The sequence below is a fragment of the Notamacropus eugenii genome, chromosome 6 (assembly GCF_028372415.1).
Source record: "Notamacropus eugenii isolate mMacEug1 chromosome 6, mMacEug1.pri_v2, whole genome shotgun sequence".
NCBI classification, from domain to species: Eukaryota; Metazoa; Chordata; class Mammalia; order Diprotodontia; family Macropodidae; genus Notamacropus; species Notamacropus eugenii.
Genome location: NC_092877.1, coordinates 108025520 through 108053418, shown reverse-complemented (window position 1 = coordinate 108053418; position 27899 = coordinate 108025520). Strand labels below are relative to the sequence as shown.

At 41.2% G+C, this 27899-nt stretch overlaps 1 protein-coding gene across 4 annotated transcripts in view; it reads left to right on the top strand.

The window, feature by feature from the left end:
• Positions 1-18265, top strand: part of HOPX (HOP homeobox) — a 37879-nt gene extending 19614 nt beyond the window's left edge. For 2 of the 4 annotated variants that reach the window (XM_072620844.1, XM_072620846.1), the window contains exons 2-3: positions 6583-6740; positions 17508-18265. In XM_072620844.1, coding sequence (XP_072476945.1) covers positions 6597-6740; positions 17508-17585 — 222 coding nt within the window. In that variant the 5' untranslated portion in view covers positions 6583-6596 and the 3' untranslated portion in view covers positions 17586-18265. Of the gene's footprint in view, positions 1-5914; positions 6308-6451; positions 6741-17507 lie in introns of those variants that run through there. The other 2 variants (XM_072620842.1, XM_072620843.1) reach the window with 2 other exon arrangements.
• The last annotated feature ends 9634 nt before the right edge of the window (positions 18266-27899 follow it).

The following is a 27899-nucleotide window of genomic DNA, read 5'->3' as shown; positions in this document are numbered from 1 at the left end:
ATTACAAAACCACTCTGCTAGCCACCCCCTTTGCCACTGCTGCTGCCTCCTGGCTGCTGAATGTGGCTGGGATGAAACCCTTCATCTCTCTGGATTCTTTCTCTTGAGCATTTTAGAAAAATACTTTGTTGGCAGAAAACTTCACCCTCCACTTCTGATCCTGGAAAAGTTTTCTCTTTTCCTGAACTGGGGAGAAATACAACTCCAAGGGCCTTAGTACCTGAGGCCCCCTCAGCTGGTAGCCAGACCAAACCTAGATAGGACTGTTCCATGCAGAGTGGGTGAAGTTTCCATGATTGTGACAGTCAAGTGACTACTCAAACTGCTGTCTCTCCTTGAAGAGAAGTTAAAGAAACTCAAGAACATCTCTCTACTCTCCAGACTATTAAGGAGAATAAAATCTTCTTGGTCCTGGAGTCAGTAAGAATTGGGCTCAAATTCAGCCTCAAACACTTACTGTGTGACCCTGGGCAAGTCAGTTAATCTGTCTGCCTCAGTTTCTTCAACTGTAAAATGAAGATAATAATAGCACCTACTTCCCAGTTTTTTCATGAGGATCAAATGACATAATGCCTGGGACATTTACTAAACGCCTGTTTTCTTCCATTCTTCTTTCCTTCCTTTCTTTCTCTGTTCCTTCTATCCTCCCCTCTTTTCTTCCCTTTCTCCTATCCTTCCTCCCTTCTTTCCTCTTCTCCTCCCTGCCTTCCTTTTCTTCCTCTCTTCTTTCCTTCCTTCTTTCCATTGTACTCTAGATACTGCTGCTAAGTATGGAAAGTCTTCATAATGGGCATCAGGGAGAATGGCCAAGAGGGAGCTGAAACTCAGGCTTAGGAGAGGTAAAGCAAGAGACTGCCTTTGATGAATTCAGGGGACCCAGATGAGCTTTATCCTTATTACTAAAAGAAATGGTGGAGAACATGAGAAGTAACACAGGATTAAAGAGGGCAAATGCCCCATTTTTCAATAAAGAGAAAAGAAAATGGAACATGCAAATTTTAGGCAGTGAACTTGTCTCTAGAATGTACTGTTTGTATGTAAAGGATGGCTCATGAACAATGAGAAAAGAAAGCAGTGATCATAAAGAGGCAATATCGCCTCTTTATGTGACAGACTAACATCTTTTTTGGATAGAATTATTAGACTGGTAGATCAGAATAATGTCATAGATATAGTTTGCTTAGATTTTTGCAAAGCTTTTAACAGCATCTATCATGTTTTTCTTGTAGATAAGATAGGGATATATGGATTAAATAATAATACAGGTAGTTTTATCTTTCAAGAAGCAAAACAAAATTAAAAAAACTATTTGTATTGGTTTTCACCAATAGTTTTCACCAATAAGTTGAATAAAGTTTTTCAGGTTATCCATTCTCCTTGACCTCTCTGCAGTCATTAACACTATGGATCGCTCTCTCCTCCTTCAAACTCTCTCATCTTTAGGTTTTCAGAACATCCCTCTCTCCTGGTTCTCCTCCTACCTGCTCCTTCTCAGTCTCCTTTGTTCGATCCTTATCCATATCATACTCTCTAACTGGGGGTGTCCCTCAGGGTTCTGGGCTAGGCCCTCTTTTCTTCTCCCTCTACACTACTTCACTTGGAGATCTCATCAGTTCCCATGGACTTAATTACTATCTTTTTGTTGAGGACTCCAGCCTTTCTACTCACCTTTAATCTCACATCTCCAACTGCCTTTCAGACACCTCAAACTGGATTGCAGCAGACGTCTTAAACTCAACCTGTCCAAAGTGAACTCATTATCTTTCTAAATCTTCCCCTTCTCCTACCTTCCTTTGTTACCGTAGAGGGCAACATTTTACACCCAGTCCCTTAGTTCTGTAACCTAGGAGTCACTCTCAACTCCTCACTATTTCTCACCCCCTCATATCCAATCTGTTTCCCAGGTCTGATGATTTCACCTTCTTAACGTCTCTCCTATATACCCCCTTCTCTCCTCTGATTCTGCCACTACTTTGGGCCCTCATCGGCTCACACCTGAATAATTGCAATAGCCTGCTGGTGGGTTGGCCAGCTGCAAGTCTCTCCTCAGTTCAACCTTTCCTCCATTCATCCACTAAAGTGGTCTCCCTAAAGCACCAGGGTAATCATTTTAACCCCCCTCCCCTCAATAAACTTCCGTGACTCCCTATCACCTCCAGGTCAAATAAAAGATTCTGTTTGGTGTTCACTGTCCTTCATAACTTATCCCCCTCCTATATTGAATCCTCTTACACCTTAGTTCCCAAGAGCATACTCTGATCCTGTGACACTGGCCACTTTGCTGTTGCACAAAAAAAGACATTCCATCTGGTATCTCTGAGCATTGTCTCTGGCTGCACCCCATGCCTGGAATGCCCCTCTCCTCAATTCTCTCTACTGCCATCCCCAGCTTTCTTTAAGTCCCAGTTAATCCCATCTTCTACAGAAAGCCTTTCCCAACCCTCTTCATTCCAGTGCTCTCCTTCATAATTATTTCCTATTTATTTTATGGACAGCCTGTTTGTCCTCTCCCTCATCAGATTGTGAACTACTTGAGAGCAGGGACTGTATTTTGCCCCTTTTTGTATCTTCAGAGCTTAGCACAATGCCTGACACATAAAAGGTGCTTAATAAATGTTTGTTAATTGATTGAATACCTGGGTATAAGAATCAGTTAAATATATTTCATAAACTGCACTTTAAATTTTGGCTTTCTTGGGAAGGTAATAGGAATCCTCTCAACCTTACCTAATACTACCCCCAGCTGCATTATTAGTTGTACTTTGTTAACATTTAATCATTATATTAGTGTTATATTATAAAAATTCATCTTTTAAAAATGCCTAGCAGTATCCATTCTACAATAAAAACTGTTTCTTTAAAGCTGGTTTTAAAAATATTCTTTTCAGCCCAAATTGTTTGTACTACCTCCTAAAAACCAAACTTTTAAACTGTTTTCTTGCTGGTGATTTTATCTCTTTGATATACACTCTCATTGTTTGCTTTATGGGGTCAAGGTTACTGGACTTATTTGTTTTATTTGTTTCATCTTAAAAGGGGGAAAAAGAAAAGAAAAAGCAAACATTTGATCGTCAAATATAGTCTGCAAGGAGAGAGCTTGGGCTGTGGTAAAAGGTGGAACAGATTTTAGAGTTTAGAATGTTCACACCCATTTCCTGTGACAGTTTTTTTTCCCTCTTCTTTCCTCCTTCTTGATCTTTTTTAATCAATAATAAACCTTGTCCAAAAGGGGAGCTGGTCAAATTGGATGTCTGGAATTGATTCCACCTTGGGCCATCCTGATCAGATCAACCGTGCTAGTCCAGCTAAGTGGATGAGTCCTCTTGAAAGAACCAGGGCCTCCCTCACGAAATACAGTACAAAGTACTGAAACAGGAAACAGAGAAGGCTAATGCAATATAATGCACCTGATCAGATTTAAGAACATCAGTGGTCTTTTGCTTATAAACTGGAGTCAAATGACAAAAAAGGACAAATCTAGAGCAGAAGGGCACATCATTATAACACAGTTTTGAGCAAGAAAAGCAGCTAGATTTAGAAATGGCTGTCCTGGATTTCTTGAGCACATTGAACATCCCTAAAGGATCAAGGATTCTTCAAAGACTCCTGTAGTCCTGACAGGTTAGGTGATTTATTCTACAACAAAGGGCTGGAATACATGCCACACAGCTGTCATCTCTGCAAGAAAAGCACACATACACACACACACACACAAGCACGCACACACACACACACAGCTACTGCAGAGTATCATCTACCCCACCTTGGAAAGGGGTTTAGCATTTCTTCACCTTCTTATGTGGACCAAACTATTGGTTTTTATCCTTACTTTAAGAGCTACAGCGCATTTTATTTAAACTGAATGTCTTAGCAAAATGGGAGAATGTATCTGACTTTGAGACGATCCCTAACGGCTTTTCCAGATCCAAAATACTATGAATTCAGGAACTGTTTATATTCCTGAATAGCTTTGTTAGCTAGTCATAATCTTACCAGTGGAAGGGCTCCATGAATTCAGGAGTTTAAGGCTCCTAGAAGAGGAGGAGAGTGATCAAAGAGGAATTGGGGACATTCCAACTCAGAGCTACAGCAGATTCTCAGGGCCCCTGTGGTGCCAGTTAAGAATCATTCTCACTGACCTTTTTAATATTGTTTGGGGGGAAGGATATTTCCAGCTTTATTTTATACTTCTCCCCTTCATGAACTCTATATTCCAGCCCAACTGAAGTTCCAGTTATTCATCAAATTCAAGACTCATCTTTCTTCTCCCTGTATTTCCATAAGCTCTACCTCAGGCTTAGAATTCATTACAACCTTTTCATCTCTCAGAAGCTTTGTTTTTCTGGGAAGCTTAGTCCAGGTGCCACTTGTACCCCGAAGCCTTCTCTCACCATCCCAGTTATTAGTGCCCTCTGTGTCCATCTTCCTTGTACATTACATAAGTGTTGTGTGCCCCAGATTGAATGTATGCTTCTAGAGGGCAGGAACTGTTTCATTTTGTCTTTATATGCCCCATGCTTTGCAAGTGATGCTTTGCACTTAAGTATTTGTTGAATTGAGAGAGGGAAATCCCTGTTACAACCATTGTGGTAAAGATGGTTAAATTAAATTTTATTTTTAATAAGCAAAAATACACTTCTTTCCCTTTCCTCCAATTAAGGGGGGGAGTAGAAAAACAAAATGCTGTTACAAACATATCAAATCAAGAAAAAAATTCTGCATTAACCATATTGTAAATATGTGTGTATGTAGACAGATGAGAGTGAGAGAGAGTGAGAGACAGAGAGAGAAGTCTGTATGTGTGTATCTTCTGCACTCAGTCATATTTACCTCTCTATCAGGATTTAGATAGTATGTTTCCTCATGAGTCTACTGGACTCACGATTGGTCATTATACTGATCAGAGTTCCTAAATCCTTCAAAGTTGTTTGTCTTTATGATACTGTTATCAGTGTATAAATCGTTTTCCTGGTTCTGTTCTCATCACTCTTGATCAGTTCCTTAAAATCTTCCTAGTTTTCTCTGAAACCATCCCCTTCATTACTTCTTAAAGCACAATAGTATTCCTCATATTTACATAACCATAACTTCTTCAGACATTCCCCAATAATGGGCACACTCCTTCTATTTCTAATTCTGACACCAAAAAAAAAAAAAAGAGCTATAAATAATTTTGCACATTTGTTTTTCTTCCTACTAATCGCTTCCTCAAACTACCTTCAGTCTAATTCCCCTTTCTCCCTTCCCCGCTTTCCCTTCTTTCTCTCCGTTGAGTGAAATGTGTTTGTTCATGCAGTCTTCTCTCTTGACCAGTTCAGATAAGCATAAGGTTCAAGGTCAGCTGCTTCACACACACTGCCTCGCCCCTCTGTCTGTAGAGACTTCTATTTGGCCCTCCATAAAAGAAGGATTATTGACCATTGTGCATTGTAAGCATTGTTCAACAGTCCCATCAAGTGGACTAGGAAATTATTGGGGGGGGGGGGGTTGTGGGGAGGGGCAAATCCGTGATTTCATTGCAATAGGAACTCCTACAAGATGAGTACCTGCTTAGCAAATTCTTAGTCTAGTGAGCAGTCCAGGTCACTGGGAAGTCAAGTGACTTGCCCAGAGACACACAACCCATATGGATCAGAAGTGAAAACTGATTCAAGGGGATAAAGTTTCTAGGACGACTACTGGATGTACAAACCCGGAGAGGTGGCAGCGGCTGAGGGAAGTTTACACTGAAAAGATACAAATTGAAGGTTTTAGGAGCTTCCTGTCCCAGCCCCAAGGTGTTCTGTCCGAGACTCCCCGCCTCCAACTTCCGCTAGCCTTTAAGTGCTGTATGTCACCTATCCCGAAAAACAAACCATTTAATGAGCGTTGGTTGGTTGGACTACTGCCCAGGTGCGAAACCTGCTGGCTCACAACGCTGACTTCTTTGGCTCGGTAGAGACCTGGAGCAATACCCACCACTTCCTTACAACGAAGCGACTTTAGTGCCTTTTTTCTTGCCTAGTTCCCAAGCCCAGACCTCTTCCTTCTGCCTGCCCTCCCTTCCTAGGGGATGATTCCCCTCCTTGCCTCGGTGAAAAAGGCTCTGAAAGGCGGATCTCTAACCCCCCTCACCCCTGCTCCTTAAAGAGAAGGGAGATTTGAGTCATCCTCTTATCTCCAGCCCGCTGCCCCAGGGCCAAGGCAGGGTCTAGGATAAATGCCCGGGAAGGTGAGCGGGTGGCAGGAGAGGGCTCGGAGGAGAGGACTCGGGGAGGTCTCCAGGGCAGTGTGGACAACCCTTTGCTGCCCAGCTGGACCCACAGAAGTGAGACTGGGCGGGGACGGGGCGGGATGGGGTGGGGTGGGGAGCGGGAGGGGGACCTCCCACCTCCCCGAGGGCTGGGCTCCACGGGGAACCGCTCCGCCCCGAGCCGGCCTTGGGGCTGCGATCTGGTGCCCGGGTGTGAGCCGAGGTCTGGGCTCTCGGAGGTCTAAGAGGCGCCCGGCCGCCCGCGCCCCCTCCCCGGGACCCTGGGGGCGCCCAGAGCCAGCCTTCCAGCTGCAACCTCACGCCGTCCCCCACTTTTCTCCCCCACCTAGTGACCACGGGGACCATGTCCACGGAGAAAGTGAACGGCCTCACGAAGGAACAGGTGGAGATCCTGGAGTGCGCCTTCAACCAGGGGAACAAACACCCGGACCCGACCACGCTGCTCCTTATCTCCGCCGAGATCGGGCTCAGCGAGGAGCAGACCGAGGTGAGGTCCCGCCTCCGTGCCCTTGCTCCGTCCAGGCTACGGCCGCCAACCCCCTTTTCCTCCCTCCCTAGCTTGTTTATCTTCCCCAGATGCCTGGTGTCACCTTATCATGTTCCACGTCACTGGCTCCCTTATCTCCTCCGTGCAGGGATCCCCGACCCACAGCACCACCGCACCCAGAACCAGTCCCTCCGGCTCTATCCCTTGTCATCCCCTCCCTGGCTGCGAGCTTGTCCCCCAACCCCGGTCTTGTCCGCCACCAACGCTTTGCCTTTCCTCCCACCCAAGTCAACCAGTCATTGAAGCACCCAGTTGTGCCAGGCGTCTACTGGGGACCCGAGTCCAAGCATTCATTCCCTGCTAGCAAGGCGCCCAAGTACGAGAACTCCGGTTCTGAGAAGAGCTACTCAGAGGGTACCACATTTTCCTGTAGGACGAGCCTTTCCTCCCATCCCCTTGTAAACTGTCATCTCCTTGCCCGTTACGGTCTTCCCCCTCTCAGTGGTCTCCGCTTTTTCTTCTTATCTTTGTTTTGTCCTGTGAGTTCCAAAGTCAAGAGCTGTGCCTTCCTTCCTTGGGATGCCAGCTTTACTGACAGGAGCTGTTTCTCTTAGCAGCAGCTGCTAAGTGATCTTCCCTTTCCTTTCCTCATCCTTCTGTCCATTTACATCATCTTCGATGCACAATCCCTCTGCCGCCCTGCCCCTTTCTGCTGCATCCATTTCCAGACCCTGATGTCTTTAAGCATACTTCTCATGATGTTCATAGAGTGGGAGTTATAGAGATGGAAAAAACCTTTAGGCCTAAGGAAAGCTCAGCCCAGATGGGTTAAATAACTTGTCCAGGGCCACACAACTGCTTAGGAAAATCTAATTATTCCCTCATTCTTTTCAGCACAACACTGCCATACTTTACTTTAAAAAATGCAAAATTGTATGTGTGTGCCTACACTCATACATATGTCCCCCCCTACATACACACAGAGGGAGGGAGGTTTGGATTCAAATTAAGAAAATATTCCTGGCTAAGAATAGTTAGATGAGTAAAAGTGATTCAGTTCAGGCCAACAAGCATAGATCAAGCACATGTTAAAACACTGGGGTAGGTATTGGGGATAAAAATGATAAAACAGAATGTTCTCTGCTCTCAGGACAGGCATTTGAGAATAGGGTGGGGACATAAATTTATATACTTAAATATGTATATATATATATATATATATATATATATATATATATATATATATATATATATATATATCAGAATGAGGTAATTGAGAGTGAAAGAGACCAAGGAGAGATCAGACAAAATGTTCTAGGTATATTTGAGGAAAGAGAGAATACTAACTGCTAAAGAGCTCTGGAGGAGAGGAGTCCTGCTTGGAGCCTTGAAGAAAGATAAGGAAAGTAGAGAAAGGGAGGAAGTGTGTTTTAGACATGGCTGATGTTTTGAGCTAATGCATGCATGTTGTTTTTATGTTATGACCAACCATAAAGCTGCAAAGACCCATCAGTCATAGAACAGATATTTTATAACATCGTTGCTGAGAACCTAACTAGTCCCTGTGACATTTTACCTAGTGCTTACGATTGACTTTTCTCCAACTACCACCAAGAGATGAGCGGAGCCTGCATATTGGGTTACCTGACTCCCAGGGTTGTTCAGAGAGAGGATGGAAGCCTTGGCAATCTTATTCCTTTGTGTTTCTAGGTGCTCTAGATGAATTCTAACAGTGGGGAGACGGACCCTCAACTAGTTTCCCCCTTAAGTCCTATGATCCGTTTACAAAGTCTCTCTCTGCCTTTCTGGAAGTTGCTTAATTCAGAGGATGTCGATAGCTCCTTGTGGCTGTGGCCTGCCTTTTAGGAGACTCCTCTAAATCGATCATTTGAAAATATTGAGTAGGCACCTGTGAGATACCCAGGACTGTGACAATCAGTGCCCCACTCATCCATCTGTAAAACAAGAAGAGTAACATGGGACCATAGGGTGACTTTTCTGGGAGTTGTTTACTTATCTTGATATCGGATTCCATTCCCCCTTCAGCACTGAGGGATGGCTAGTTATTAATGATGATAACAGCTGACATTTATGTAAACTGGTGGCAGTTTAGGTGACAGAGCAAAACTCTGCCCAGCACTGGAAGCCTTGAGTTCAAATTCTGTTTCAGTTACTTCCTACTTGAAGGTCTCTGGGCAAGTTTCTTAATCTCTGCCATCTTCAGTTTCTCCATCTGCAAAATAGCTTGTATCTCATGAAGCTCAAATGAAAGGGCATTTGTAAAGAGCTATATATATAGGCCAACTATTAGCTTTAACAATCATAAATCATTTTATGGTCACTATTAATTAGACTGTGTGCTCCTGAGAGCAGGATTTACTTATTTAATGTCAAAAATGTCTGCCTTTGCTTTCTTTTCTTTGTATCCACAGTGCTTGGGGTAGTTAGGTGGTACAGTGGATAGAGTACCAGTGCAGGAGTCAGGATGACCTGAGTTCAAATCTCACCTCAGACACTTGACACTCACTAGCTGTGTGACCTTGGGCAAGTCACTTAACCCCAATTGCCTCATCCTGGGTCATCTCCAGTCATCCTGATGAATATCTGGTCACTGGATTCAGATGGCTCTGGAGGAAAAGTGAGGTTGGTGACCTGCACAGCCCTCACTCACTCAAAGCAAAGTCAAGTGCATGTCATTATTTCTCTGATGGCATAGTCTTCTTCAGCAATGAAGGACGAATACACATCCCCAGTGCTTGGCACATAGTAGGTGCTTAATAAAATTCTAGGTGACTGACCTGAACCTCACAGTAGTCCTGTTAGATATATGTTATAAGTATTATTATCCTAATTTTATAAATAAGGAGAGGCTCCAAGACTAGTGAAGGCTTGAGGCAGGATTCCTACCCAGATCTACCTGACTTTAGGCCCAGCACTCAATCCATTATGTCAAGTTTACAGGTCCAGTAATAATAGATTATTATTATTTATTATTATTATATTTTATTATAATATTATTATTATAGATACTGATTCATCTCCATGATGAAGTTCAAATGGGCCGATCTATTTCATTCTATTTTACATATGGGGATACAGAAGACTAAATAGGGCAGTGATTTCCCCAATATCACGTACTAATCAATGTTCAACTCATCCTAGATACCTAATGGGTACTCTGTCAACAGCTATCAATTTATTTCTGTCAGAATCAAGCCTACATTTGGTCAGTCCAGGCTGGGATTAGACAATTTACTCATTTGCCAAGACATATCTGGTGGTTTATTTTCTTACATGTAGGCCAACAAGAAAACTATTTGGATCTGCCTTTAGCAGATAGTTTTGCTACAACATTGATTAAAAATGATTTTTGATAATTTAATCAACAAACATTTATTAAGTCCCTACTGTAGGCCAAGCATTGGGGATATAATAACACAGGCTAAAAAGCTTGTATTTTCCTGGGAAGTAGCCTGATGAAATTAGGCAGCTTTTTCAATCATAAACTCAGGTTAGAAATAAAAGATTACTGTGGGGTCAAGGTCTTTCCTTTCTCCTAGAGATAGGTTCTGGGTCTGTGTCTGTACAGAGTAATGATTGAGGTACCTTTCCCATCTCTAATAAACTCAGATTAAATGGTCTATGCTACTTCCCCCCAAAACACTTATTCTTTTGGGCTGTCAGTTCAATCAAATACACATTTATTTAGGACCTGCACTAGGTTCTGGAGATATTAAGATGAAGTAAGTGACCCACTGGCACATGCCTTAAGAGGTTTACATTCTTCTATTACCTCCTCCCTAGACATCACTTACCTTATCTATAAAGGATACAGGATGTTTGGAAGCATCTAGGTTGGTATAGTAGAAGGAATGCTAGACCTAGAGTCGGATGTAAGTTCATTATCTCTCTCAGACATTCACTAGTTATGGTGTCATTTTATCTCTCTCAGCCTCAGTTTGTATATCTGAAAAGTGGGCATAATTGTAGAACATACCTCAGAGGGTTTTATAAACATTAACTGGGGTAACACTTGGCAAAGCACTTAAGGTGCTATGTAAATGTGAGCTTTTCTTGTGTCCCAGCTTCCTGGTATGGGAAAAATGGAAGGAGTTTGATGAAGACTAATTGTCAAAAGAATATGCTATATAGAAATGAACGAGGATCTTCTGGCCCCCTTTCTCTACCCCCTGCCCTGTAAACCGGTTGGCAAGATAAAAATAAATTAACCATTTCCTATCCCTCAGAGGAGTGGTGGCAATAAGTGACCGAGTAATAGAAAACATTCTCCAAAGATGAGATAGTTAAATGGTCATCTGGAAGGGTTGGTGAATTGGCTCCCCAAGAAGGATGAGGGAGAAAGTGCTTAGCATAGTGACTGGCACATAGTAGGCCTTTAACAAATGTTTACGACTGACTGAAAGGAAGAAGTGTGTTATTAAAAAAAAAAAAAAAGGTGGGGGGAGGGGCGTTCTCCTTTGATAATGGAGGCTTAATTGAAAGCTTCCTACCTAGGATTACTACCAGCCCAAGAAACATTTGTCCTCATCATAGAATAAGGAGAACAGATATTTGCACCCAAACACGTGCTGCATGCAAATTCTACAGTTTTCTCCTTCACAGCTCCTACATGTAGGATAACTGGCAACCCTGGCTATTAAAAAGTCCCAAAACATACTTGAAAATGGTGAGTTGGAATGAAACGAGAGAGAGGAGAGGGAGCATGATTTCTTTCATCAGATATCCCAGGAAGATAATGTATAAAATCACAGAATCTAAGAGTTAGAAAGCACCTCGAAGTCCTGCAGCCCTAGTCCTGCCCAAACAAGAACCCCTTTACTCCCTTTACAACCTAATATATGCACAGGAGAATTTTGCAAATGTTTAAGCTCTATATGTGTGTGTGACCCCATATCAAATGCCATCTACCCCACTTCTTTTTTAGCCCTCCTCCATTTTCCTTTGCTTTGTTGTGTTCCAGATGAATGGTCGACTTACAAACATGTGCTATGAAGTAAGTCTGTGTCCATCATACACTACTACATTGTATGTATCTGCTGAAAGACCGTTCCACTTCCTAGGCCTTGGCCTTGCTCTGCCTCCAAATCGGAAACAGTAGTTCCATTGGTCTAGGCAGGCTGAAATGTCTTTGTTCCTTCTTTACCTTCTACTCAAAGGGGAGAAGAGGAATTGGAATGGGAGGGAAGGAGTATGGATGGGTTCAAGAGACCCAGTCCCAGAAAGGAGTAACGGGCCACCAAATGTGTTATATTTCTCTGTGTTACTGAGCAAGTAATTTAACTTCCCTGGGCCTCAGTTTCCCCAACTGTGAAATAGGAATGACAATAACACTTAACTAAGAGATTGTTGTGAGGCTCAAATGAGATGGTATTTGTCTTTAAAGGTCTTCTCAAACCTTAAAGTGCAATAGAAACGTTAGCTATTGTTAAGAAGTAAGGATAACATAGCATTTTGGTCATTGGCTTCCTTCAGGCCCAGTACCCTAGGCAGGCTCCCTTCCTACTACCTTCTGGAAGAATTTCTAGCTCCTGCTGCTGCAGGATAGTGGGCACAAGGAGGCTGATTGTTGATAGGGAGGACTCCCTCCCTATCTGATTGTTCTCTTTTCCAAGGGAAGCTTCCGATACAGGTGAGCCCAGAGCAAAATCTGGCCAAGGTGACAGGTCTGTCAACAGCTGTTCTCCTGGGGTAATAACACTTTACATATGTTATCCAATTTGATCTTCACAAGAACCCTGAGGAGTAGGTGCTATTATTATCCCCATTTTAAGGTTGAAGAAACTGAGACAAAGAGATTAATTGTCTTGCCCAGAATCACACAGCTTGGAATTCATTAAAGCAGATTTTGAACTCAGGTTCTTCTAACACCAAATTTAACATACTCCCTCCAGGGTTTTAGGTGAAGGACCTTCTTGATCTATGCCACCACTATCCCATGTTACAGATGAGTAAACTAAAGCCCAGAAAAACAGCAGTGTTAAGAAAAACTTGTCCAGTGTCTTTCGGGACTAAGTACACAGCTGAGATTCAGTGCCAGACCTTCTAACTCCAAAGCCAATGCTTTTTTCCTCACCCCATACTATCTACCTTTCCTTTGTTTTCCTTCCCAATATACATGTACAACAGCTCCTTTTCAGGATGGGAAAAGATTATAAATCCCAGGATCTTAAACACTCTTAGTAAAATAGCCAATCTGAGACACGTCTGAATGACTTAACACATGCCATCTTTCTGTAGTAGGTCCCATTTCCTCAGGAAGTGCTATTTCAGATAACTATTTAGTCTGACAAACTAATTCAGGCTCATGGTTTCATGAGTTATCCCCTTCCACCTATCACTTGAGTTTTAAAACAAGTAGCTTCTGGAAACAGTGCTAAGGTGACTGAGTATCTACTGATCTGGCCTTGAGCACAGAGCAAGCATTTGGGAGTCTACAAATAATACCGTAAAGGCAGTTGCTCTCTCAGCTTAACCATAGGACCAGCTCTTAGCCCAGATCCATTCTATCCCAGAGAACAGAACACTGGGTTATGACTGAGTCATCAGCACTAGAGCAGGGGTTCTTAACCTGGGAACTATGCACTTAAAAAAAGCTTAATAACTATGTTATGATCTAGTTGGTTCCCTTTTATAATCCTATATATCATACTTTAGAAACATTATTCTGGGAATGGGTCCATAGTCTTCACCAAACTGGCAAAAGGATATATGATACAAAAAAGATTGAGAATTGCCCTGACGAATTACAGATTTCTTATTCTTTATCTCTCCTTTTCTATGTTATTTCCTCTCTTGCAAAGCTGTCCCTTGCTACATCGTCATCATGGGCCAGAAGTACTACTTTAATGAGGGCAAGGAAGGACTTTGTGTTCCCATGAGTTATCTCTCCAAAAGGCTTCCTCCAACTGCTTGTAGGAATGTCAGGGTGAGGGGAAGAGCTAGGAACCATGATGGGAGATGAGAGAGATAAGAGGAGAAAGGAGCCTTACATAAGAGTCTTTACTTAAAAATTCAGTGGTCCTAACTACGTAATTAGGACTATCATTTCCACATAATCTCCATGGAAGAAATGATGCCCTTATTTCACTCTAAGAAATCAGAGCCACTTTATCATCGTGAAAATAAGAAAGGCTTTGTTTTCTAGATGAATTTGAAGGTTACCTCTTGTCAGAGGGCTTTTGTAAAGGTATTTTGCTTAGATTATCTACAGGGCAGTGTGACACAGAGTCCCCAGCCTACAGCAACAAGTAGGTGTGAGTCAGTTAACTTTGCACTACTCCCTTGAAACTCTTAAGTCTACAAATTAAGAAGAGTTGTCCATCTGCATCGGCGGGGGTGTTTCTACTCTGGGATTTCCCTACGAATTCTAAGTCCAGATGATACCCATCCCCCCCATCCAACACGTACACTCAATAAGAACACCAACATCTAGGTTAAAACCTGCTGGATTAAATCAAGTGGAACTTCACAAAATCCCAAATCCAGTAACCCAATCTTTCTCTTTTTTTCAAGTAGGTATGGGGAGAAAAAGCTAGGAAATGAATTCTTAGCAGACCCTTGGGATGTAGAAAAGATCTGATCTTTCTTTTATTACCAACTCAAACCCAGTGTAGCTGTCATTGTCCTTTAGAGAAGGGCCCAGTATTTTTTTTTAAAACTCTTCTCAATACTTTTGGGCCCAGTCCCAGAGCTCAGTGAATTTGGAAGTTTCATCAATGCAAGAGCCGAGAAACAAAGCTCTTCTTTTAGGAAAAAAAAGATGTTAGCTAGTGAGATGTAAGATGCTAGCTGAAAACAAAATAATGTTCTTTACAGTTCCTTCTCTAATTCTCTTCCTTAGAGTAAATAAATCCCTATCAATGGCTAAGGGTAATGAGGACATGCATTTAGGAACAATCAAGGGATAGATTTCCTTACCCAGGGGATGATGGAACACAGAATAGTCTGGTAAGGCCAGGAACCACAATCAGGATCAATGTAAGTGAGTAATTCAAGTAATTTGAATCTGTTCTAGGCAGGGAGGAAGGGAAGCACACAGGGTGTTTTACTAGGGACAGAGTTTGAGGGACTACAGCTAGCTTACTAAATTTCAAACTCACTTGATTTCGAGATACACCATCATAACAGTTTTGGTATTGAACTAAAAATGTTCTGTAATATTTTTTTTTTGTACAGTCAGTGGCCAGCTAATAGAACTGCAACTCTGGCCCATACTGAAGTGGCTACTAGTTAATGCAAATCGGTCATAGTCTGCTGTAAGAGGGTTGACAGCCTAGAGGGTGGCTCTTTACAAGAAGGCTAATTAAACTTCATTGTATTAAAGTGGGTCATGGTATGAAAAAGGATCCTCCAGCCCCCCCAGTACTTAATATTCTGTGTGTGCATAGGTATCATTCTTCATCTGTAAAACTTGGTCATTTTATTCAGCTTCAGTTACTTGAGGTCTAATTTAATTAGGCCTTCTCTATTAAAGAACCCTTCCCCAAACTCCTGAAAAAACAAAAAAGCTATTTCAAGGAAACTGGGCTATTCTAGTTTCAGATTAGGGCATGGAATGAGCAAGAAATGTTAACATTTAAATTTAATTTTTAAATTAATTTAATTAAAATTTAACATTTGGTGTTATAATTTAATAAAGGCATCCCATTTTCTTGAAGGAAAGTATCTTATGGATTCGCTTGGGCAATGGAAATTCTAGTTAAGAGTTGGGAAATGCGTTGGGAGATGTCTCATTAGGAGCTTTTCCCTTTCAGGCATTCAGATTAGTGACTCATCTGTGTTCATCTACTTTTGTACTTCCCTCAGGCTTAGTACAATGCCGCCCAGGCAATAGGCATTTAATAAATGTTTGTTCAACTGAATGGAACAGATCGGGCAGCCCTCTATAGCAATCCAAAACAGAGGACTGGAGTCATTTACTGTGGTTCATTTTCCAGTTACTTCACTGATTCCTGATCAACTTCTCTCCCCAGGTATCTGCAGATAGCAGCCCATCCCCACCTAGTCTGTCTGTGCTGTTCTTGTGTCTGATTATTTTTAAATCTGTATATCCAAGAGGCAAGCCACTCCAGAGACAAAGTCCTAAGCCCTGAGTTCATGGAGCCTTTTGCCTACATTATTACCCCATTTTGTAGGTTAGCCAACAAAGTGAGTTCACAAATACAACTATCTTTACTACACTGTTAGAATTTTGGGGTACAGACTAGATGGGCACAAATTTCTGATAAAAGTTGCAGTGGATGAAGTGAATGACTTTGGACTCAGGAAGATCTGGGTTTGAATCCTGCCTCGAGCACTGATGAGTTGTGTGATACCAATTCCTCTGCCTTCTCAGATCCTTAGTTTCCCCTTTTTTAAATGGGAATTATGTTAGCACCTACCTAACAGTATTCTTATGAGGATTAAATAAGATGACGTATGTAAAGCAGTTCATAATTTTTATATGCTCTGCATAACAGAAACTAGCATGTCAGTCTTTGGCACAGGTTTATAGCATTCAAGAATTGCTTCCACACATTTCTCATTTCCCCTGGCCTATCCCTCCAGCTCCCAGGGCTCTTCTCTACCACTGAAGGGTCACTCTTCTACTTCCTTCTTACACTCCAAGCTCAGGCCTAGTTCTCTTTTGGCTAGATTCTTAGGGACCCCAAGGTGTGTTTTATTTGTTTGTTTTTGTTTTCCTAGTCAGGGTCTCAGCTCCACTCCCAAATTTCCTTCGGCTTCAGGTTAAAGCTGTTATCTTGGTGAAGACCAGGGATACCTGAGCTGTCACTTCACCTCTGTCCCTCTGGACTCAACCCACTGGAAATCGCTGCCTAGCCCTTCACCTGATTGAGAGTGACGGAGTCATAGTTAAGAACAGAATAAACCCAACAAACACCTGGCATTTAGAGAACATCTAATATTTCCAAAGCACTTTCACATATCTTAGCCTCATAGCAACCCTGTGAGATATAGAGGACAAAGTTTATGATCTCCATGTGGCAAAAAGAAGAAAGAAGTACATACAGGTTCAGTGATTGGCCAAATGCCACATGATAAATTTAATTGAATTAAATTGATCTGCCTGCAAATAACAGATCTTAAATGTTTTGGTAGTTAAGGGAAAGGAGGCTGCCCCATGAATACTTATTCCCCCTTCTGGTGCCAATGCAATATTCACAGCGTCTACAGTGGCCATGAATATCCCGGCACAATTCTGAATCACAAAATACAGCAGACTCTGCACATGGAAGACAGAACCAAAACTTTTATTCAGACACCAGAAAGCCAAATCCCTCATACTAACAAAAATCGATATACAATAACAGTGCAGAGGGCAAGACCAGCCCCACGTCTTCCCTCTATTAGGCTTCCCACAAATAGCTCTTTTAAACAAATCACATAGAAGCTCCCTCACTAATGTTGCTGCCTTTCCCAGCCCTGATTGCTCTCTAACTTCCTCTCAGAGCTGCTCTAACTCTGCCTCTTCCCGTTCCACTCCTCCTGCTCTACCCCTTCTTGTTCCATGTGACTTGACTCATGTGAATTAGGCTTCCATGTGACTTATTTAGGTCACATGGGCCTGTTAATGGATGGGAAAGATCTTCTCTTTAAGAAACAAAATTACATTAACGACAAACAGAAATGCATTATCAATATAGCCCTCCACCACATCCAGACCTATAGTCACCATCTTTTTGGAAATGACTCTAAATAGTTCCCCGTTTCTTTAAGATAACTATAGTTTTGTGCATTTCTCCCCAGGAATGGTTCAAACAGCGCTTGGCTCAGTGGAGGAGGTCAGAAGGACTCCCCTCAGAATGCCGCTCTGTTACAGACTAAGGAAGATGAATAGGAGGCTGCCGTCTTCTCCGAACACACCATGAAGACTGTCTATTATTTCCCCCCCTAGGTTTAGTCAAGTTATTTTTGTTTTGCAGTTTAGTTTTGTATGTTCAAATGTTAGACATCCTACTATTTAACATGATCTTTTATTTTTTAAATGTACATAATAAGAATAGAAAAAAAGTCATATAAAGCTCTCTGCAACTTAAATGTAACAAATGGCTTAGCTGGCAAAGTAATGCTGTAGGTGGGCTCCAATTCCATAGCTCATGGACAGATCATTCCCACAGTGCACTGTTTGCAGTCTATGCTATACTTATACCTCACAGCACCAGCATTGGCCTCCCACCAGTGCCTCTGGTGAAAAGAAAGAGCTGGGGTTGGGGAGAGGAATGCCTTCCAAGTCTTCTGCTTTACAAATTAATTTTCCGTATGTTCAGTTCAACTAAGTGGATACAGTTAAATATTCTCAAGGCACCTAGATTATGAAGCAGCTTCCAGGACACTGGCTACATTAACTTGGACAAGGCCCAGTTAGGTGGGAAGAGCCCAGAAAGCCCATAGCAGTCTAAAAGAAATAACTAGAAGGAAACTGAGAGTAGCCCCAAATTAATTTTATTTAAATGCATGGATTAGATTTATTTAGCTAAATAAAATAAACTTTTTTCCTGAAATAATATTATTAGTAAAACCATAACTTTTTGTTGAGAACACCTTTGAGTCTTGTAGCATTGTATGCATTTTTAATGGCACAATTAAGTACATGTGTTTGTGGAGCTCTAGGAGAAGACTGGAATCATTGAAAAGGGTGACCTTTCAGGGTGGTCAAAATGAAGTTCTTCACCTGGGCCCATCTCAATGGAGAATTTTCCTTTTCATGGTCCTGAACTTGTGGTATAGAAATCAGAATCTGCTGTCCCTTAAAGTCCCATCCTACAATCTGGGAGGCCAGAAAGGATTGACAACTGAGGGTTCCAGAGCAGTGTTGTGGGTGAGACAATGCACACTTCACAAGAACCTGGACTTGAAATTAATTGACAAAAATGCAGACTTTAGCACTCCATTTCCTTGACCCTTAAGACATTTCTAGGAACTTTCTTAGGATGAGGGCTTACTCTTTATCTAGCTAGTTCCACGGCTAGTTCAGTCAATTTGGGGGGTGGGGCAATGTATCTTTCTACCTGGGAATTTTGGGGAGTCTTTGGGTGTTTAATCTGCCACTAACGTGCTGACCAAGAGACAGTTCAACTTCTAGGTTTTTCAGTCAAACGTAACTGAAAGAACCCCACATACGAGGATTCCTGTTTTATGTTGTGGAGTTTTAAGAAGCCCCCAGCACACCTCTGAACCTCCATTTAGCATGCACAGACCGTGTTTCCAGTTATTTAGACTAAAAAAACTGAAAATACCAAACATTTGCATTTAAACAGAATACAAATGTTTACAAGACCTTATTAAGCATGCTTGGCGTGCTTTTAGCTTGTATGCCTTCAAGTAATTCATCCATAAACAAATGTACAGAGCAGTGGGGTTTAAATTGAATAGAACCTCAGATCTGGCATGTTTCCCTGTGCAACCCCATTAGTGGTATTCAGACCATCTGTCTGTGCACAGGGCTGGGCCCTGGCGTGCCCTTTGCAGAAAACAGGAGAGTGATGGAGTTGTGGATAAGAACAGAATGAACCCAACAAACACCTGGTATTTAGAGAACATCTAATATTTCCAAAGCACTTTCACATATCTTGGCCTCATGGCAACCCTGTGAGTTATAGAGGGCAAAGTTTATGATCCCCATGTGGCAAAAAGAAGTATATACAGGTTCAGTGATTGGCCAAATGCCACACAAAGACATGGTCTAAAAGCCAGAATGCTTTCCACCACCGTCCAGCCCTCTAGTTGGGAGTGCAGATGTGCATTTGGAATGAGGAGAGGAGAAAGCTAGGCAGAGCATTACAGTTTAGGAAGGGCATCCTTTGTCACCAAATCTTTGCTTGCTTTGTTAATTTGAGTAGAAGGGTCTGGGAATTATGCCCTGGGATGGCACATGATGAGGAAGGAAGGAGCACTTCAATGCAGGCCCTTTGTAACAGAGAGAAGTCTATAGTGGAGGGCTCCTGGGATCTGTCCCAAGTCCTATTGTTAGTAAATCACAACTTAGAGGAGGGTACATATAGTTTACATATCATATTTGTAGAAGCCCCAAAGCTTGGAGGGAAAACTTATGCTGTTTGAGCAAACCATTCTAAAAAAATTTTGACAGATTACAATGATTGGCTGATGCTAATAAATTTAGTAGAATAAAGGTAGCAGTCATACTTGAGAAAATATGAATTGCACAAGGATAGGATGGGAGAGATAGGGCTAGACAAGAGTTTATGTGGAAAACGCCTTGGGGATTTAGTGGAATCCACTCAGCTTTGGAACACCCATCCCGGGGCTGAGTTGTCTTGACTGGTGAGTGGGTAAGTATAAATTCACCTACCCCATTCTAGATAGCCAACCCTTAACAAGAGCATTCTTCACATTTTGTCCAGTTGCCTGTTGGCCAATTTTCCATCTTCCCTACTGCCACCCCCCATTTTCCTTCTACCACCCACACTTTCTACCTCTTGCTTTGAGCACTGAAATCAAATTACTACTACTATTGTTTCTATAAAGACATGCTAATCAACTGCCCTGAGTATCAACTCACTATCCCCATGATTCCCCAGACCCAGACTTCCTTCCCTGGCCATTGTTGAGTCATTTCAGTGGTGTCTGACATTTTGTGACCCCATTTGGATTTTCTTAGCAAAGATACTGGAGATGGTTCCCTTCTGCAGCACATTTTTACAGATGAAGAAACTGAGGCAAACAGGGTTAAGGGACTTGCCCAGGTTCATGTAGCTAGTAAGTGCCTGAGGCTGACTCCAGGCCCGGCATTCTATCCACTGCATCATCTAGCAGGCTATCATTCTCCTATATGTGTTGTCTTTCCTGGAGAATGAAAGCTCGTTTAGGGTAAGGACTGCCTTGTTTTTGTATTTTGTCATAGAGAGCACTAGGAACCCAGCATGGCACCCCAACCCAGTCACATAACTAACTCCCTAACTCATCCAACAGCTCACATGAAACTTCTATTGCATTAATCTTGTCAAGCAAAGCCAAGGGAATTGCTACACCTGCCTTTAAAAAAATGCATGACTCACTTGGAACAGTTCCTTAAGAACACACACCTGGAGACCAGATGTATTGTCTAATGGAGAAAATTTGGCATCCCCTGACCAACAGCTTCTGAATGGGAATCTGCATTAGACACTCTTTGTTTTTGATCCAAACTGTGATTTTATTGGTGTAGGGGAATTCCTGGTGTGGAAACTCCTCCACTGATGCAGATTCACAACTCACCTATAAATTTTAGTCTTAGAGAGATGCATGGGGCTATGAGAGGTTAAATGACACTCATAGTCACACAGCTAGTATATAGAAGAGGCAGGATTTAAAACCAGGTCTTCCTGATTCCAAGGTCAGAATTCCTATCTACTGTGCCATACTGTGGGGGCAACTAGGTGGCAAAGTGGATGAAGTGCCATGCCTGGAGTCAGCAAGACTCATCTTCCTGAGTTCAAATCTGGCCTCAGACACTTACTAGCTGTGTGACCTTGGACAAGTCACTTAACCCTATTTACCTCAGTTCCTCATCTATAAAATGAGCTGGAGAAGAAAATGGCAAATCACTCTAGTTTCTTTGTCAAGAAAACCTCAAATGGAGTCATGAAGAGTTGGACGCAAGTGAAACAACTAAACAGCAACATCCATTCCATACTGCTTCTCACAGAAGCTGTAAAATGAGTCAGTAAACTCGAGGAGCAAAATGTTCTCCATATTGGTGTCTGGGGTAGAAATTTCTACATGTTCCTGGGGTCAAATAGTAGAAGTGAACACAAAAGATTGATGGTTCCCAGTTAATTCCCCAAATTGTGAATTCATTTTTCTTTAGAAGAAAAATGGAGATGTCCTCTACCTATTTCACCAGGTTTGCTATGGTAAGAATAACATTGAACATGAAATCAGAAAAACTTGTGTTCTAATCTTGCCATGACACCCTGGGCCAATCACTTAACTTCTCTCAGACATTCTTCACATCTATAAAATAGAGATAACAATAGCTCCTCACTCATGGAGTTGTCATGAGGATCAAGAGGGTGAAATGTGTAAAGGACTTTGCAAAGGCAAATTATAAAATATTAGCTATTTTGATCATCATTATTGTTATTATTCAGTGTCTTTATATGCCTTAGGAATTCCACTCCTCCTCCTTCCACAGGAAATGATAATGGGACAGAGGCCCCCAAATAAGGCATCATTAAAATGAATGCTGTTTGGGGCTTTGTGGATGACAACATTCCTACTTTATGTTCCAGAGCTCTGGTTTTGTTCATGTGCATTTAAGACTCGCTTTCATCAATCCTAGGCTCCTGAGTCCTAATTTCTTGAACTTCTTCCTTATTTAACTTTTATTGCCACTGATGTACAAATGGTTCAGCCAGATATGAAAACTATCTCAAATAAAAAGTTACATGGGATAAGGATACATGGATGGCAGTAAAGTATTGATTTTATAATAAGAAAATATATATCTAAAGTACTTTACAAAACATAAAGTGCCATATTTTTCTCTTATTAAGCAACAATATAGTTCCCTGCCCCTCAATCCCCCTCCCCATATCCCCTTTCTCCCATCTCCTTACCCTGCTCACATGCCTTTCACTCCCTTCCCCTACAGAGCCAGGAGAACACATTGTCATATATACACATGGAAGTAACAATTGAAAAAAAATCAAAGAGGTTCTTTTAACTTTTAACTTTCTCTACACTCAAATAAAAGGGAATTGGGGAGTCCAGATCTCAGGCCTTATATTTGTTACCTATCTTAAGATTCGTTGAAAGGGACAACAATCCAATTGGACCATCATAGAAGTCCAGCATATTATGGAGGAGCTTAAATGTCAGGCTAAGGAGCATCTCTTTTGTATTAAAGGTGATAAGGGACCACTCATGGCTATGAAGGATGGGAGAAACATCATCAGATCTATATAATAGGAAAATTATTGTGGCTACTGAGATAGGAGGCAAAGGATTAAGAGTTTATAGTCCAGCTGAAAGGCAATGAAGGCTTGAACTAAGGTGGGAGTAGTATGTGTGGAGAGAAGGGAACATGAGAGACATTATGAGGGTAGGAGCCAGGGGACTTAATAATAGATTGGCTGTGTATAATGTGTGGGGGTACAGTATGAGGACATCAAAGATCACTCTGAAACCATGAGGCTGAACAGCTAGGAGGAGAATGATGCCATCAAATGAAACAGAGGTGTTGGGAGGAGGGGCAGGTTCAAATGAGGAAGGGGATGAGCTCAATATAGGACACACTGACCCTGAAGCATTGGCAGGACAAAAAGGCAATGTGATATGGTGGAAAGAAGGCTGGATTAAGAATCAAAGAACATAGTTTCAAGTCTACTCATTTATTTAATATCTGTGTAACCTTAGACGAGGCAGTTAACTTTTTAAAAATTTAATTTAGTTTTATTTTCAGTTCCAAATTCTCTCCCTTCATACTCTTCCTCCCCAACCCATTGAGAATGCAAGAAAAATAAAACTCATTACAAATATGTCTAGACATGGAAAACAAATTTCCACACGAGCCACATCTCCTGCTCCCACGAAAAAAAAAAGCAAGAAAAAGGAGGAGAAGAAAATATGCTTCAATCTCTTCTCCAAGTCCATCTTTTTGGAGGTAGATAGAATGTATCATTATGAATACTGTGGAACTGTGGTTGATCGGTTACTAAGTCTTTCAAAGTTGATTATCATTACAATATTGGTGTTACTGTATAAATGTTCTCTTGGTTCCGCTCACTCCATTTTGCATTAGTTCATATAAGCCTTCCTAGGTTTTTCTTAAACCACTCCCTTCATTTCTTACAGCACTACTGTATTCTATCATATTTATATACCATAACTTGTTCAGTCATTCCCCAACCAGCGAGTATGCCCTTAGTTCCCAATTCTTTGCTGCTACAAAAAGAGCTTTTATAAATGTTTTTGTACATATGACTCCTCTTCTTTCTTTAATATTTTTGGGGTATAGACCTAGTAGCAGTATCACTGGGTCTGAGAGCATGCATAGTTAAATAGTTTTGGGGACATGATTCCAATTGTTTTCCAGAATAGTTGGATTAGGTCACAACTCTACCAACAGTGCATTAGTGTACGTATTTTCCTATGTCCCTTCCAGCACTTGTCATTTCCCTTTTTTGGTCATTTTAGTCTATCTGATGGGCATGAGTGGGTATCTTGGAGATGTTTTAATTTGCTTCTCTCTAATTACTAGCAATTTAGAGCACTTTCATATGGCGATTGACAGCTTCAATTTCTTCCTTTGAAAATTGAATATTCATGTCCTTTGACCATTTCTCAACTTTTATTCTTACAAATTTGGCTCAGTTCCCTATAACTTTCAGAAATGAGACCTTTAATAGAGAAACTTGCTGTAATTTTTTTTCTGTTTCCTGCTTGTTTTCTAATTTTAACTGCCTTGGTTTTATTTATGCAAAACCTTTTTAATTTTATGTAATAAAAATTAACCATTTTACTTCCTGTGAACCTCTCTGTCTCTTGTTTGGTCATGAACTTTTCCCCTAGCCATATATATGACAGATAATTTCTTCTATACTCTACTAGGTTGTTTATATGACCCTTTTTGTCTAAATCATTCACCCATTTTGAGTTTATCTTGGCATAAGGTGTGAGATATTGGTCTATACCTAGTATCTTCCAGACTGCTTTCCAGTTTTCCCAACAGTTTTTGTCAAATAGTACATTCTTGCCTCTGAAGATGGGATCTTTGGATTTATCAAACACTAACTTGGTGTGCTCATTTGCTTCCATACACTGTGTACCTAACCCATTTAATTGATCAGTCTCTCTATATCCTACCTGGTACCTAACTATTTTGATAATTTCAGTTTTGGAGTAGAGTTGGCAATCTGGTACTCCTAGTTTCTCTTGTTTTCCATGTTTTAAATGGAAATAAATTATTTTGATAATCTTGTCAATGAATTTTTCTAGGTCTCAGGTTGCTCACCTGTAAAATGAAGGGATTGAACTGACTGACCTCAAAGGTACTTTCCCTGAATATATGATCCTTTACTCCAGATGGAGACAGAGGCTTGGATCTCAAAGGAGAGACTGGGGTTGGGCCATTTGCATTGAGATTGTCATCGAACCTACGAGAACAGATGAAATCATCACTGAAGACAGTGTCGAAAGAGAAGAGAGGAAGACCAAGTCCAAAACCTTGATGAATACTTAACCATGTGGAAAGGGATCAAAGGATAAGGAAAAAAGGATGCCCCCTCCCAAAAAAAAGAATTATGAAATAGATAAGAAAATCAGAAGGTAGAACTGTCATGGATGTCATGAGAGGATTTTGTACTCATGAAAATGCTGTAGTCAATAGGTTCTAATATCACAGAAAGGTCAAGAATGCTGAGAACGGAGAAAAAGCACCACGTGAAATTATGAGACACACGGCAAAACAAATTTTACACAGTTATGGCATAGACATTCCTGAGACTGAAATGCTTCCGTCCAATTGGCTGTAAAATCTTGAACTTTAAAAAATACAAAAAAAATACTGGGAGGACTGATTCATTTTTTGGCTTTCATTAAAAAAAAAAACCAAATGGTGTGTTGCTCTCCAGGAAAGAAAGGATGGAAGGAGCAGAAGAACGCAAGGTGATGTGTGACTTGGCTGCTTACTTATTAGGCAGCTTATTGTAACATTGGAGTTTTGCACTAAGCCACAAAATGCACTTTTAGAATTAGAGAAAGTGATGATTTAGCTGTCACAAGATAATTATGCAAATGTTTACTAAGAGTGGGGGTAGATGGGAGGTCCACACAAAAATACCCAAAAATGGAGGAAAAAATGTTGGTTGCACCTGCTAGAAAACGCATTTGATTTGAAGTCCTATTATTTAAATTTACATCTGAACATTAAAGAGAGGTAGCTATGGATAGTTGAATTAGGAGTATGGCCTCAGAACCAGGAAGATCTGAGCTTAAATCCTGCCTCTGACATATACTGGCTGTGTGACGCAGGACCACTCCCTTAATATCTTAGTGCTGTAGGCAATTCTCTAAGACTGTGAATTGTATAGCAGGTACCATCCTGTATCCATAGGAGTCTCCTCACCTGTGAGTTCCAGATACCAACAAAATTACAGGTCCAGTATCTATCTTTATCTTGGGAACAATAAAGAATTAACCTTTAAATCACTAACCAGGTAGTACAAAGCGTCGTCCATCTTAACAAATTACTGGAAAGGCTTTGAGCAGGAAGATACATGCTAATCTTTGTACATGGTACCCCAAAATCATTATATTTGAGGATGGAACATTTCATCATACAAAATCTTTCACTGGGACGGAAACATCTAGGGATCCAATTCAGTCACAAGTGAATGTATTAAGCAAAAATACGTTCCACATAAAGAAAGAATGTACTGTTTTGTTTTAGTGATTATCAAATTCTTCATTGCTGAAAGACTCCATTCACAATCAAAGCCTGGTTTGATAAGATAGGAGAGATGAACTGTCATTACAAATAATAATATCCTTGAACTCCAGGTCCAGTTGGCAATTTTAGAACATTGGAGAAAGGGGCAGGGAAAGAAATATGCATTTATATAACACCTACTCTGTGCCAGGCACTATGCCAAGCACTTGTTAGAAACATTATCTTATTTGATACTCACAAAAATCTTTCAAGATAAACGCTATTGTTATCTTCACCCTACAGTTGAGGAAACTGAGGCATACAGGGTTAAGTGACTTGCCCAGGGTCACATTGCTCATAAGGTCAGATTTGAAGTTAGGTCTCTCTGACACCAGACCTGGCACTCTGTCTACTGTGCCATCTGGTTGCCCTAAAATAATAGTTACTCCAGAAGAACAAAGATTAGTATAAATAAGGTGATATCACAGAAATCATAGGAAATTAGAGTTATAAAAATAGGCCTTAAAGATTATCTAGTCCATAAGGAGGCTGAATAACATGTCTAAGGACACACCGGTGGTAAATCTAAGAAGAGACGGAAACCCAGATTCTATGACATTATTGTGATGGCACTTTCCACCATACCATGCATTTAATCAACTCATTACTCAACATCAGAATTTAAAAAAAAAAATAAAAGCAAATTAAAACACTGACTAAATAATCAGAATTATGTAGTTTGCCCAATTAAAATATGCAAATGCTTAAGAAAAAAAGATCATCTAAGTCAATCATCTCATTTAGAGATGCAGAAACTGTAGCCCAGAGAAATGCATGATTTACCAAAGGTCAGTCAGTAGCAAAGCTGAGTAGGACCCAAGTCTCCTGACTCACAATCCAATGCTCTTTTCACTCTTATCTGTATAGTAGGTAGAATAGGAGACCTAGGGAGGGCTTTCCTCAATGTGTAAGAGATTTCTTTTCTTTGGCTTTGGGGTATAAGGAAACAGCTAGGTAGAATAAAGGTGAGCTTTACCAGCCCTTCTACCAGACATCAAGAATGAGCTAGTGTGTCTTGATTCACAGAGGTTTATACTTGCTGGTGAGTAAAACATATAATGAGAATAGGTGTTAAATATAGTATCTCAAGTGAGTCCAGAAGATGCCTGCACATCACTCGGGCTATTCTTGGGTGTCTATTTTACTCCAGGGTCAAGATCCATGCTCTGCTTCACTTAATCAAGTTGGAGGGTAGGGCATGAGTAAGGGTGTTGGACAGGCAAATGGCAATAGCCTACAAGCCCAGGAATGCAACTGGTTCTACTTTCAGTCAGTTTCTTCAAGGCAACTGGCCTGATCTTGATCAACCAAAGCAGAGAGGTCTTGCCAGTTAACTGTGCCAGGAGCTTGGGCAAGGCAAGACCAGAGGTGTTCACTCTTTACTCAGAAATGATTTGCTGGCTCATTTCCATCACTGTCAGGGACTGGATCCACACGCCCACACTTGTTGCCCTTTCCCTGGTTTGGCTTCCTCTGTTACACAGGCCTGTGAATTTTCCTTGTTTACCAGATGTCTCCTGAGCTAGGCATCTTCTCCTCGGTTTCTCCATTGGAATAAAGCCAGTAGGATTATGCGAAGCAATAGGAAAAACACTGAATATAGAGTCTGAGGGAATGAACCCAAATCCTTACTCCTAGACTTTCTACCAGCATGACCAGATATCACTTTATTTCTAAAATGAGAGGATTGGAATTAAAAGTTCTTAACC